At 40.1% G+C, this 13,039-nt stretch overlaps 1 protein-coding gene across 7 annotated transcripts in view; it reads left to right on the top strand.

Moving 5' to 3' along the window:
- Positions 1-13,039, top strand: part of TTC13 (tetratricopeptide repeat domain 13) — a 74,247-nt gene that overhangs the window by 49,748 nt on the left and 11,460 nt on the right. For all 7 annotated transcript variants that reach the window (XM_032137356.2, XM_032137362.2, XM_032137360.2 and 4 more), the window contains 6 exons: positions 1,057-1,213; positions 4,512-4,642; positions 5,182-5,314; positions 6,218-6,310; positions 8,666-8,749; positions 9,577-9,661. In XM_032137356.2, coding sequence (XP_031993247.1) covers positions 1,057-1,213; positions 4,512-4,642; positions 5,182-5,314; positions 6,218-6,310; positions 8,666-8,749; positions 9,577-9,661 — 683 coding nt within the window. The remainder of the gene's footprint in view (positions 1-1,056; positions 1,214-4,511; positions 4,643-5,181; positions 5,315-6,217; positions 6,311-8,665; positions 8,750-9,576; positions 9,662-13,039) is intronic.

The following is a 13,039-nucleotide window of genomic DNA, read 5'->3' as shown; positions in this document are numbered from 1 at the left end:
CTTTGGAAATACTTGATATGAATTTAGAATTTATAATATTTATAGTTAAAAAAGTAGGTTCATATGTGCAAGTTGTTCCAAACATACTGAGGTTTTCTAATGATTGAATCAAGTATCAGTTTGCAAGTTTAAATTAATTCAAATTAAATAAAATTTAAAATTCAGTTTCAATCACCCTAGCCTCATTAAGTATCCAATAGCCAGGTGGCTAGGGGCTACCTATTAGAGAACATCTTTCTTCTACCTGAATTACAATTCCCTTTTTTCTGGTTCAGTAGAGCTTGCACTTGTGAATTACAGGCAGAAGGGGCAGGTACTCTGTACTTTGGGTTTTTTCCTACACTGCTTTCTTAGAGATAAGCACTAGTCCATTAGTCGGTTGGTGAAATCATATACCCAATTAATCTATATACCAGTTGACAGAGTACCAGGCTCTGACACTGAACTTGGATTCTCAAGCTCTGGAATTGAAAACAATGAGATTTTTAGTGGTTTTCTGGAAAGGTGATTAAAATTTAGCCAAACTAGGCCAGGCGCGGTGGCTCATGCCTGTAATCCCAGCACTTTGAGAGGCTGAGGCAGGCGGATCACGAGTTCAGGAGATCGAGACCATCCTGGCTAACACGGTGAAACCCTGTCTGTACTAAAAATACAAAAAATAAGCCGGGCATGGTGGCGGGCGCCTGTAGTCCCAGCTACTCGGGAGGCTGAGGCAGGAGAATGGCTTGAACCTGGGAGGTGGAGCTTGCAGTGAGCCAAGATTGCACCACTGCACTCCAGCCTGGGCGACAGAGCAAGGCTCCGTCTCAAAAAAAAAAAAAAAAAAAATTAGCCAAAGTAGACCCAGACTGACTGACTTATATTTGACCTTGTTATCTCAAGTCAGTGGCAGGTTACCTCTATCATATACTAATAGTGACTTACTAAAATTTAGAAACTCTTTAGAATTCTTATAATTGAAGAACAGCTTGTTACAAAGTATTTGTATGGCAGCTAGCCATAAGAAAGTTTCTTTAGCAGTATTTGGATGTGTCAGATCTCATTTCCTTTCTGCAGAGTATTCTCGATATCTTCATGCACACCTTGATACCCCCCTTACGGAATATAACATTGATGTGGATCTGCCTGGAAGCTTTAAGGACCACTGGGCTAAAAATCTGCCTTTCCTCATAGAAGACTACGAAGAGCAGCCAGGGTTGCAACCCCACATAAAGTAAGTGCTTTAAATGAAGATGATTTTTTTTTCCTTTCTCAAAACTGAGCTATAAGCTGGGCATGGTGGCACGCTACTCCCTGCTGCTTGGGAGGGTGAGGTAGGAGAATTGCCTGAGCCCAGGAGTTCAATCAAGCATGCTATCCTTGTGCCTGTGAATAGCCATCCATCGCACTACAGCAACACAGCAAAGACCCCATCTCTAAAAACAAAACAAAACAAAACAAAAAAACACCTATAGCAAACATCATTTTAACTAATGAAATGGTAGATACATTAACATTACCATTGGGAGTCAAAGCAAAAAGCCCAGAATCAGTGCTTCTCTGTAATACTGAACTACAAGTCCTAGACAGTGCACAGAGAGAAGAAAAAAGAAATCAGTGATATGGATTAGAAAGGAAAATAGAAAGCTGTGATTGTTTGCAGATCACATAGTTTTCTACAAAGGAAACCTAGAAGATCTACAAATTATAGGAAATGATGAGAGTTTAGCAAGCTCATTGTTTATAATCCATATACAATAATCAGTTACATTTCTATATATAAGCAACAAAAATATCATTTATAATAGTAACAAATAGGAATAAATCTTACAAAATCTGTATAAAATCTGTATGGAGATCACAAAACTTAATTGAAAGTTACTAAGATAAAACAAATAAATGGTGAGAAATACTATGTTCATGGATTGGAAGTTCAGTAACATTAGTAGGCCATTTCTCTGCAAATTAATTATATTTAATAAAATGCCGTTCAAAATCCCAAGTTTTTTTGAGGCACTTGTTAAGCAAATTCTGTAAATTTTATCGAAGAACAAAGGACCAAGAATAATCAAGACACTCCCAAAGAAGAGGATGCTCAGGCTTGAAGGGGAAGCTTCTCATCTTACCAGGTAGCAAAACTTAATATAATAATGAACAGAATGGTATTGGTGCAAGGATAGGCAAGTGGACTAAAGGAAGAGAATAGATAACTTAGATAAATGGGAACGGTGTGTTAGAGATCAGAGTGGGACTGGTCAAGATGTGGGAGTGGGCCAATTAGGTTATTTTATGGATAAAATAAAATTGATATTTGTGATGGCATAGTAATCTAATTCCAAATGGATGAAAATCTGAAGTGTGAATGGCAAAACATTTTAAACTTTAGGAGGAAATATAAATGAAGATGTTTATGACTTTGGGGTAGACAAGGATTTCATAAGAAGCACAAAGCATAGATCTGAAACAGAAAGATTGATAAATTGGACTACCTTGAACCTAAGAACTTCCGTTCAGCAAATGACACCATAAGGAAAGAAAAATAAGCCCAAATTGGATAAAGGTACTTGCAAATTTAATAACTGACCAAGAATTAGTGTCCAAATTTATGAAGTATCACTACAAATTAAAAAATAAGAGACAACCAATAGAAAAGTGTGCAAAAGACATGAACAAGTAATTTTACCACAGGGAAAACATGAATGACAAACATGAAGAGATACTTTAGTTCATAAATTAAAGCCTCATGAGATTTTTTTCAGCCACTAGATGAGCAAATGTTACAAAGTCTGATAATAGTAATATTGGTCAGAAGGGAGATTATGGAGAACTTTTATACTCCTGGTTAGAGTATAAGTTGCTACAACCACTTTGGAAAGCAGTTTGTCATTATCTAGTAAAGTTGAATATTCTCATACTTGATATAAGATTCTGTTCCTGTGTTTATTCAGAGAACTTTGTACTTGTGCAGATATCTACCAGGAGAGATTTATACAGGTCTGCCAGCAGAATTTGTTCACAGCTAACACTGGAAATCAACCCAAATGTCCATCAACAGAAGAATAGATAAATGTGATACAGTCACACAATGGGATATTATACAGCAGTATAAACAAATGACCGAGGCAACAATGTGGATTAATTTTAAAATGTAATGTTGAATAAAAGCAGCAAGTCAGTAAGCTGTGCTCTCACATATTTTTTTCTCCCAAAGCTCAAAAGCAAAACTGTAGAGTATGTTGTATATATATATGTATGTAACAAACCTGGTTTTTAAAAAGGTAAGTGAATCAGGAGCACAAATTTCCAGAGACAGGAGGATGGGATAGGAAAGCAGCATACAAGTAGATACAACTGCATGAAAAGCTCTAGTTCTTAAACTGGGAAATTTGACTTTATGTTTTCTATGTGTCTCAACTATTAAGTGAACGAAAATAATAAAAAGAAAATTGATTGCTCATGGAGATTATGCATGTTCTCTAACCACTCCTTTTTTGAGAAATATTTCTATGCACAAAAGAGTTAACATAGCAGGTCTATGACTGCTGTCCTTAGAAAGGACTGCTTGCAAGAGTGACCCTTGGTTGGTATCTGGGAACTTGGATTTCGAGGGGATTCCTACCACTCCCAAAACTAGTAGGAGAGGTTCCCTGTGCCTAAACTGTGTGTTCAAACAGTGTGGTTTCTATTGAACACTTGCTTTCCTTCTGGGCATCTGGAATTTGGGAACTTGCCAGGCATGAGTTGTCTATAACCCTGGCCACTGAGTCTTTAATGAGCTTTCCTGGTTGGCAGCATTTTACATGTGTTCGCAACTAATTGCTGGGAGAATTTAATGTGTCATATATGACTTCCTTGGGAGAGGACCCTTGGAAGCTTGTGCCTGATTTCCTCCAGACTTCTCCCAATGTGCCTCTTCCGTCTGCTGGTTTTGTTTTGTAAAGGACACAAAACAAAAAATGATACTCACTATTGTATCATTATGTGCTAAGTCCACTGAGCCCTTTCAGCCAATTTCTGAGCCTGAGTAAGGATGGTCTTGGAGATCCCCAGAACAACCTATAATTTAGAGTTTCAGTCTTTGTTATAAAAGCATCAAGCAGGTTGTCAGCTAAACAATAGTATTTCCATGTATCATTCCAAGTATACTTGTTCTAATACAACTTGGGCAGGGGTGAGGAATGGACAAAGGGCAGAGGTTTGGTTGCTTGTTGAAAAAGGCAGTCCATTCAGGAATGTATTCTGGAGAAGTTTACAAAGCAAATAATGGAAAGAGGTGTCTTCTGAATTGCACACTAGTTATCATAGTTTTCACTGTTACTAACCAGCATGTGATGGCAATTATGCACATGCCGTCATAAAGATTCCCTTTTAAACTGAGGTATGGTTGGGTGCAAAGGACTGAAGTAAGGATTATGTGGTCGTAGACTGCTTCATTAGTTTTCCAGTGGAGGAAGTGACTGCTTCTCAGGTGGAATTGGATTACCAAATGTCTGTTGTAAAAGTCATTATCATGTACATGATGTTTCTTCCAGAGATGTGTTACATCAGAATTTTGAGAGTTACAAGCCTGAAGTACAGGAGCTGATTTGTGTGGCTGATCGTTTGGGATCCCTGATGCAATATGAAACACCTGGTTTCCTGCCAAACAAGAGAATACACAGAGGTATTCTGGAAACTATCTGAAAATGAAAATATTCCTAGCATAAGAGGGTGGTTAAGCCATGTTATGCATTTTAATAAATTAGTATTTATTGTGCTTATTCAAACTCTCCATGTGATCAGAATAGAAATGTGTAGAATCATTCAAACTAAATTCTGAAAGAAGACTGCTTCCATCCTTGGCTTTTTTGCTATTGCTGTAGTATAGACTAGAATATAGGTCTTAAGTCCTTACTCAAAATCAGACAGCTGATCCAGGGAGCTATTTCCTTACTATAGGAGTGAGGAAGAATGCAAACCTCCACTTGCTTCAGTAGGAGGCAGTGTTGGGAGCAGACAAATTGAGTTGTCTCTAGTTAACTCTGATGGGTTTTAATTTTAGTAGGACCATCATGACTGAAACGTGCCTTGGGTCTTGTTATATCACCAATACTTCCGACCCTTTATGTGTTAACTCTTGAGTTATCACTGAGACTCTATAAAGTAGGTGGAACTCAGTCCCTCTAAAGTGTACTAACTCTTCTTGATATTCCTTTCTCGTAGCTATGGGTTTGGCCGCATTAGAGGTCATGCAAGCCGTGCAGCGTACATGGACCAACTCGAAAGTTCGAATGAATGGAAAGACACGGTTGATGCAGTGGAGAGACATGTTTGACATTGCAGTTAAATGGAGAAGGTAATTAACATCTCAGTGAAAATAACCTATAAGTTTTATCATTGTCAAATAATGTCAGTCTGTTTTAGGTAACAGGCTATGAACCCTGTTTTGCTTGCTAACACCAGGACTTCTAAATTAGGTTTTCCTCTCTAAAGTTTGTCAGAAATTGCTGGCATCTTTATTCTTTGACATACACTTAACTAATATTTTCAAAATAGGAAGTTATTGGCTGGGCGAGGTGGCTCATGCCTGTAATCCCAGCACTTTGGGAGGCCAAGGCAGGTGGATCATGAGGTCAGGAGATCGAGACATCCTGGCTAACACAGTGAAACCCTGTCTCTGCTAAAAATACAAAAAATTAGCTGGGTGTGATGGCGGGCGCCTGTAGTCCCAGCTACTCGGGAGGCTGAGGCAGGAGAATGGCGTGAACCCGGGAGGCAGAACTTGCAGTGAGCTGAGATCGCACCACTGCACTCTAGCCTAGGGGACAGAGCAAGACTCCATCTCAAAAAAAAAAAAGGAATTGATTGTTGTCACATTTCCAGTCACCTGTTTACATGAAGCATTTTAGAAACAGTCTCTTTGAAAGAACAGATCTATTACCTGTGGTACCTTTGGATGAACTTCACTGGACCAGGCCCTTTATAGTTAATGGTGTGCCTGGCAACTAGCTAGTTTAGAGTAACCTTTGATATTCATTTGTGTGACAAAAACTGTGCTCTGCTCCTAAACCTTTACCTTTACCTGGCTTCTCGCCTGGTCCAGCTGGAACATCTGTTTGGAATTTGTAGGCATGGACATCATATTTTTAGATATAATGGACTAGCTGTTGCTTTATCCCCACCTTTGCAAACACTTCTACATGTTTTATTTGAAAGGTTTCTGAACACTTCTGGTTTTACAAAGATCTCTGTTTTATAGGATTGCCGATCCAGACCAGCCCGTGCTGTGGTTAGATCAAATGCCAGCACGAAGTCTTAGCAGAGGTTTTAACAACCACATCAATTTAATCAGGTACGAACCTTTTGTGCATCTTTCTTCTTTTCCTAGGAGTTTATTCTCAAGACACAGGCCATGGAGACCAAGAGTGACCCACTGCTCCTTTCGTGGTGACTTTTTGACCAGGGAACATACTGATTGACTCTGCACCTGCGGAGTCCTGCCTGTATTCCTTTCGTCTAGCCCAGCTGCAGAAAGAAATGTAGCACGTGCCATGCTCCTTCCCCAGGCCCTTCTCTCTGATGTAGAGCACAACCGAAGGGTAGATTGCAGTTGCTTTCCTAGGGCATCAGTCTTTAAGGAGTCTTAAAACATAGAAAATTATTAGATGGAAAACATTACATTTACCATAATATTCTGTTAATAGTACATGGCTCAAATAAATTATTTGACAAGTCTCTCGTGGAGGAAAGGCTCCCCATCCCACCCCAACACACAAAGGGCTTGGATAAATAACACTATCTGGTAACTAAGCTGCCATCTGGGGAGGGCAAGTCAGGTTGGCTGGAAAACTTCTGTTTTGTCCAGAGGCTCTGCTAGTTGGGGACATGGGTGAAATGCTTACTTCTTTACCCTTTCTTTATGTGCCTAGCTGCCTTCTAAATAAATGGTGAACAAATATTAAAGAATATCAGTTTCATGGGGATCTATATTATCAGCCTGTATTTTAATAAATTTAATTTTAGATAAAATGTACAAATATGGTAGTTGTGTCACCTCTAAAATGGTTCTAGTTCCAGGAAGCTGAATTAAGAAAATATTATTCTATATACCTTTGACATTTAAGTTTGGGTTTTAATGGAGATATAATTTGTATGTATATTTATTTTTTTAATTTCTAGAAAACAAATTTCTTTTCACCTTGTGACTTGTATATTCCTATTTCTCATGGAATAATTTGTGGCATAGATAGGTAGACTCAAGCAACTAACTTTAATCGAAGCCTACTGTGGATCAGCCAGTGTGCTGTGCTGTGCTGTGCTGTGTGATGGGGATACAGAAAGGAGATACAGCCCCACCTGCTGAAAGCTCACAGCAGACAGACCAGCAGACAACTACTAGGCAGTGTGTTAAGAGTGAGGTGATCACATGCACAGGATGCCATGGGAACCTGGAGAAGGGGTGCCTGATTCAGCCTTCTGGTGCTACCAGAGCTATTTGGAAAAATGGAAAACAGAGAGAGGTGGGGTGATTAACATGGACCCATGGATGAGTTAGGTATGGTCAGGAAACTGTGACTAACTGGTTACGCCTGGTGGTGTTTGCAATTAAGGGAGTATCAGGAATTAAGGCTAGAAAGATAGGCAGAAGTCAGAACATAAATCATTTTATAGTCCAAGCTAACGAATTTTTTCCCCTGAAGACAATGGTGAGCCATTCAGGGATTATAAGCAGAGAAGTAACAGGAACAGATTTGCACATTGGGACGATCACCTTGGCAGCAGATGGCAAAATAGATTGGAGAGGAGGCAGGAACCTCGGAGGTAAGGGAGGAGGTTGGAAAACTGTGTAGTTGTTCAGGTGGACAAGTGCAAAGGCCTCAAAAGCTGTGTGGTAGTGAGTTGGACAGGAAGAGCTAGATTCTTAGAAGACAGAATCAGGAGCACTGGCGGTGGGCTGCAGTGGGAAGGGCATGGAGTTAGAGGAAGGCCACCTTCCCTCAGGTACATGGTTGTCCCATTAGGCCAGAGAGCACTGGAATGAAAAGTAGGTGGACACGTTTAGTGGGGAGGCTGGGAGAAGTGTGGGGTGCAGGAGGGAATTCTTATTTGACAGTAACCTTTGAGGTTTGGGATGCCTGGTGGGAACCCAGGGAGCGATGTCCTGGGAGCAGTTGGCTGTGTCATGTGACTCAGCATGTTGGCTGAACATGGAGTTCTGGGAGAGAGTTTAAAAGGAAAAGATCAGAAGGGATAGAAATGTGAGGAAAAGAGTATTCAGAGTGGGTAGAGGAAAGGAGACTGCTAGTGAGCTAGAGAGCAAGACAGGGTATTGGATAATGCTGTTGGGAGAACTGAGGGAGGGGAGACGGCACACTGCTCACAAGTGATGGGATCCGTCCGAGGACGCTGATATGAAAGTCTGAACCTCACTTCAGTGCTGGGGGATTTGTCTTCCCGTTGTGGCTGATCTGGTGCCGAGTTTGATGCCTCTCCTGCCAGGATAGCCCCCGTGAGCTGGCAGGCAGTCTTGCTAAGACGTGCTTTGCTTCATCACTCATTAACTGTGAACAAGCGAATTTCCCAGACTTTTTTTTTCTACATTATTCTCATAGTTTCTTATTTTTTTAAATTAACTTTGAAATTAGATGTTGGCTTGAGCATATTCTTCTATAAAAATATTCTTAATTTTGTTATTTTTGCCTTATAGGGGTCAGGTGATCAACATGAGATACCTAGAATATTTTGAGAAAATACTTCATTTTATTAAAGACAGAATTCTTGTTTATCATGGGTAAGCCTTTAGTTTTCTCCTTCTTAGTAATGAGTTGATTTCATGTATTTTATATTTGTTGTATTTTTGAAACTTGAGACCTAAGCCTGTCGACAGGTTGAACAAGGTCTATCAAATTTTTACATAGTGTTTAGAATCATAAAGGCTTTCATAATCACTTTTTTTTAATACAAAATCCATAGACCGCAACTGAAGTGTTTTTGACTTTACATGCACTATTGTGACTTTTCTAGTCTCTTTCTTCTATAAAGCAGGATGTTTCTTTGGATTTATCTTTTGGAGATTTCAGCTTTAATACTTATTCTCATTCACTTGAAAGGCAGGATGGGATAGACAAAACTGTGGGCAGAAAACTAGGAGAAAAAAATCTGAATGCTTAAATATCACCAAGTAAATATAAAGTCGGTGGAAAAACCTAGCAGAATACTTTCATTTGAGCAGCTTTAGAAAGGAAAAAAACAAAACAAAACAAAACATCTACATCTAAGTTTAGAGCTGGAATAGGAAAATCAGGGTTTAAGAACCAAACTCATAACCATACATGTTCACACAAACACTGGTTGTTGATCCATTCTGCTTTTTCCTGTTTAGTCTTCTAGATGTTTCCTTAATTCTCATCTGCTGCTGTTTCCTTAATTTTCATCTGCAGTCCAAACTCATTAGAATTGAACTATCCCATTATTTAGAAACTTTATTTGTGGCCTACCATTTTGAATGCTGAGCTACTCAAAATTGAGGTCAATTTATTTAAGTTAAAGATAATAGCATGATAATTATTACAATTCTGCATTAATCTCAGTTGCCGTCTCTCTCTGTCTCTCTTTAAGAGCTAATAATCCTAAAGGATTGCTGGAAGTTCGGGAAGCCCTGGAAAAGGTACACAAAGTAGAAGACCTTCTTCCAATTATGAAGGTAACTTTAGCATCAGAATGGCAGTCCATGTTTTTAGAGGAAAAGAAAACCAACAGCACTTTTTTAAAAAGAACTCAGAATTATTAAATGCTATTTGAAATCACTAGTATGAACACATTCTGAGTAATAACCAAAATAAAAGAACCTACAGGCATCAGACTCAAACAGAAAAAACAGCTGGCGAGGAAGCAGTTAATATAGAAAAAAGAAAACTTAAAAATACGTATAATTGAATTCTGCCTCTGGCCACAGCTGAGTAACTGGTACTCAGCTGCCCTTCTACATGATTGCAGTTATAAAACTGGACAAAATATAAGTCAGTTATTTTCAGGCACTGGCTAATTACAAGACTGTGAATCCCACTGTCACCCCAGCTTTCTACTGGGAGTATTTATTAGACCACTGCACGGTAATGTGGAGCCCAAGCAGAGTACAGTGGTCTTGCCAAGCTAAGGATGTAGAGAGTGGAGTTTGGGTCTGCCAAAGTGGCTGGAATTTGCAGAGCAGAGTATAGAAGAGAAGGAGGCCATGTAGGCTGGGGAGTGCTCAGGGGTCAATGTGAGCATGCCTTTTCATCCTTGACTAAGACCTTGGTCATGAACATGCAATGAAAGACCGTGAGAGGCTCAGCAGAGAGTGGCTGCTGTGGGAAAGAAAGCTGAGCAGATGTATCAGAGTTGTATGTGCTGAGAGACATTGGAGTTTCGGCCTTGCCAATGTGGATGGATCCTGTGAACAACTTGGGCATTTAGTTAAGACCCCAGAAAGGACACAGTGTAAAATTAAGACCACACTCTACAGTAAGACCCACAACCTAGGACTAAGAACAATTTCTAAATAGACTGCCCTAACAAAGAATAAAACTAAGTCTAAAGGATTAAGTGGATCTGCCAGTGATTTGACCACTTGTCAAAACTCAATACCCTTTAAAGAAAGGCAAAATAACCTATACTCTTTAATTACTAGAGAAGTAAATGCCATCGTTTGAATGTGTTCCCCTCAAAATAAATGTGTTGGAAATGGAATCCTCAGTGCACATATGTTGGGAGGTGGAGCCTAACAGGAAGTGTTTAATGGCAGAGCCCTCATGAATGGATTCATGCCATTATAAAAAGGGCTTCGGGGAGTGGCCTCTTTTGCCCTTCCGCCTTCCGTCATGTGAGGCAGCAGTAAGAAGGTTCACATCAGATGCTGGCACCTTGATCTTGGACTTCCCGGCCTCCAGAATAAATTTCTGTTCTTTTTTTTTTTTTTTGAGACAGGGTCTTGCTCTCTTGCCCACACTGGGTGACAGAGTGAGACCCCATCTCCTAAAACAAACAAACAAAAAGCTAGATACAAAAGTATGGTAGTATGATCCAGGTATACCAGGCAAATGCTAATGAGAAGAAAAGTATATGGGGCAATATCAATAATGGAAACATTTGAATTCAATGGGAAGGACACTACAAGGGACAGAAATTATTTGATTAAAGTATAACCCATTAAGAAATTATAACTGTGAACCTTTCCTCTATCTAGGAGTAAAACTACCCCAAAACATGCCAACAGCAGTTAGAATTGCTTTTCCAATTAGTGGTTTAAACACTAATGTGGAACTTCAGTAAATGTTTTCCTTGCAGCTATAGTAGATGAGATTGATTCATATAATATTTAGGAAATTTGTATGAATAAGCAAAGTGTATCTATTTCTAAGGAATAACAAGGAAGTAGCATGTCATGAACAGAGCTGAGCATCTGACCCAGGCCCCACATCTGCCTGGATGGGTGTGGATGAGCCTATTTTACAGTTGTTCCAGGTTTTTGTCTGCTGAAGACCAAATACTGTGGCCCAACCTACCTCGGGGAGTTTATTGTGAGGGTCTGATGCACTAACACAGCGCCCCTCAACCTTCTCAAACCCACTGCGTTGACTCAGTAAACATGTTCAGATGCCTCTTTTACTAACTCCTTTATTGCACTGGGATGAACTTCACAGAGAATATGTCTCACATAAAAAATGTCCATGCAAAGTCATCTCAGTATCTCAGTCCACACAATGTCCACACAGTGTATCTCAGTATGCGGAAATCTGGGCATGCCTTCTCTAGGAGCCAGAAAGCAGTAGCCAGTGCTTCACACCTGCACATAAAATCATGGTGAATGTGACAGTTACAAGTGCAGCCCCATATCTGTGTGTTATTTGGTGAGCTACATTCATTGGCGATGTGGTTTTCTGAAATGTTAAACCAAGCTTAGTAAAGCTCCAAGCTATATATAGTACACTCCTTGCTCAATGTGTATGCTATTTGCATTCCCGGCAAATTCAGTGTGCATGAAAACTATATAATAAATAGTTAGTGTTTAAGTGCAAAACAGAGTCTGGTTCTAGGCCCACATATTGATTAAATGATAAACATGTTCTTCATCTACATGAAAATCCAGTGGGACATTAGAAAATCATACATTATGTGTGACAATCCCCTGTACTGTGGGACATATAGTAATCTTGGCTCCCAACTATCCAATCCCTGTAGTAATCAGTCTCCCATAAATTTCCCCAGTGCCCCCCAGGGGGCAGAATGGCTTCACCACAGGCCCTGAGATATACCATATAGAAAGGAAACTGGTGTGTGAGGGCTCTTCAGCTGCCTTCCTGTGGGTATTCTAGTTAGGCATTTAGATGTCCTGTGGTGTTAGGCAGAATACAACATCAGCTTAGGGAGATTTTAATATTTATATGTCTTTGTTTAAGAAGAAAAACAGAGTGGGCTACAAGACTGTAGTCACTTAGCATGCAGCCTGAGACGCGGCATCGCCAGCCTCAGTGCGCCTCTCGGTGTGAAGTCACCAACAGTTGTCTGGAAGATGTAAGATGTTTGTTCTCTGTGGTGGGATGACATTCCACTTCAGCATTATACATCTAGCTTTTACCCAGGATTACGGATATATTGGTACTTTGCAAGGCACACACAGCAGAATATACAACAAGATATTTGAGTGTTTAAAGTGCTTAGTGAAATGTACCAGGTCAACTTCCACTGAAAGGCCCAACGGTACTGTTGATGAAAAACCAAGTTAACGTGTATGTCAGCGCCCCCTAGAGGCGACTTATTAGCAAGTAACGCGGACTGGAATTCACCAAGACCTTGGGCCCACATTCCCACTGTGCGGCTTCCCTGCTGGCTGGGACTCAGCCAGACTTTGCCTCACCTAGTTCGTTTCTCATCTGTAAGATTGAGACCATACCTAGTGCTATCAGTATGTTGTGAGGATTAGATGAGAATTGGCACATAGTGTGTTAGCGCATTTCTTCTCCTGAAAGTCGTTTTTTTTTGCGTGAAAGATGCTTGCCTGTTCAGTGCCTGCTGTGGCCCTGATGGCCTGTGCCACTCATCC

Source organism: Hylobates moloch, unplaced genomic scaffold (genome assembly GCF_009828535.3).
Source record: "Hylobates moloch isolate HMO894 unplaced genomic scaffold, HMol_V3 SCAFFOLD_18, whole genome shotgun sequence".
NCBI classification, from domain to species: domain Eukaryota; kingdom Metazoa; phylum Chordata; class Mammalia; order Primates; family Hylobatidae; genus Hylobates; species Hylobates moloch.
Note: the sequence above shows the minus strand (reverse complement) of the source record. Positions and strands in the feature narration are given on the sequence as shown.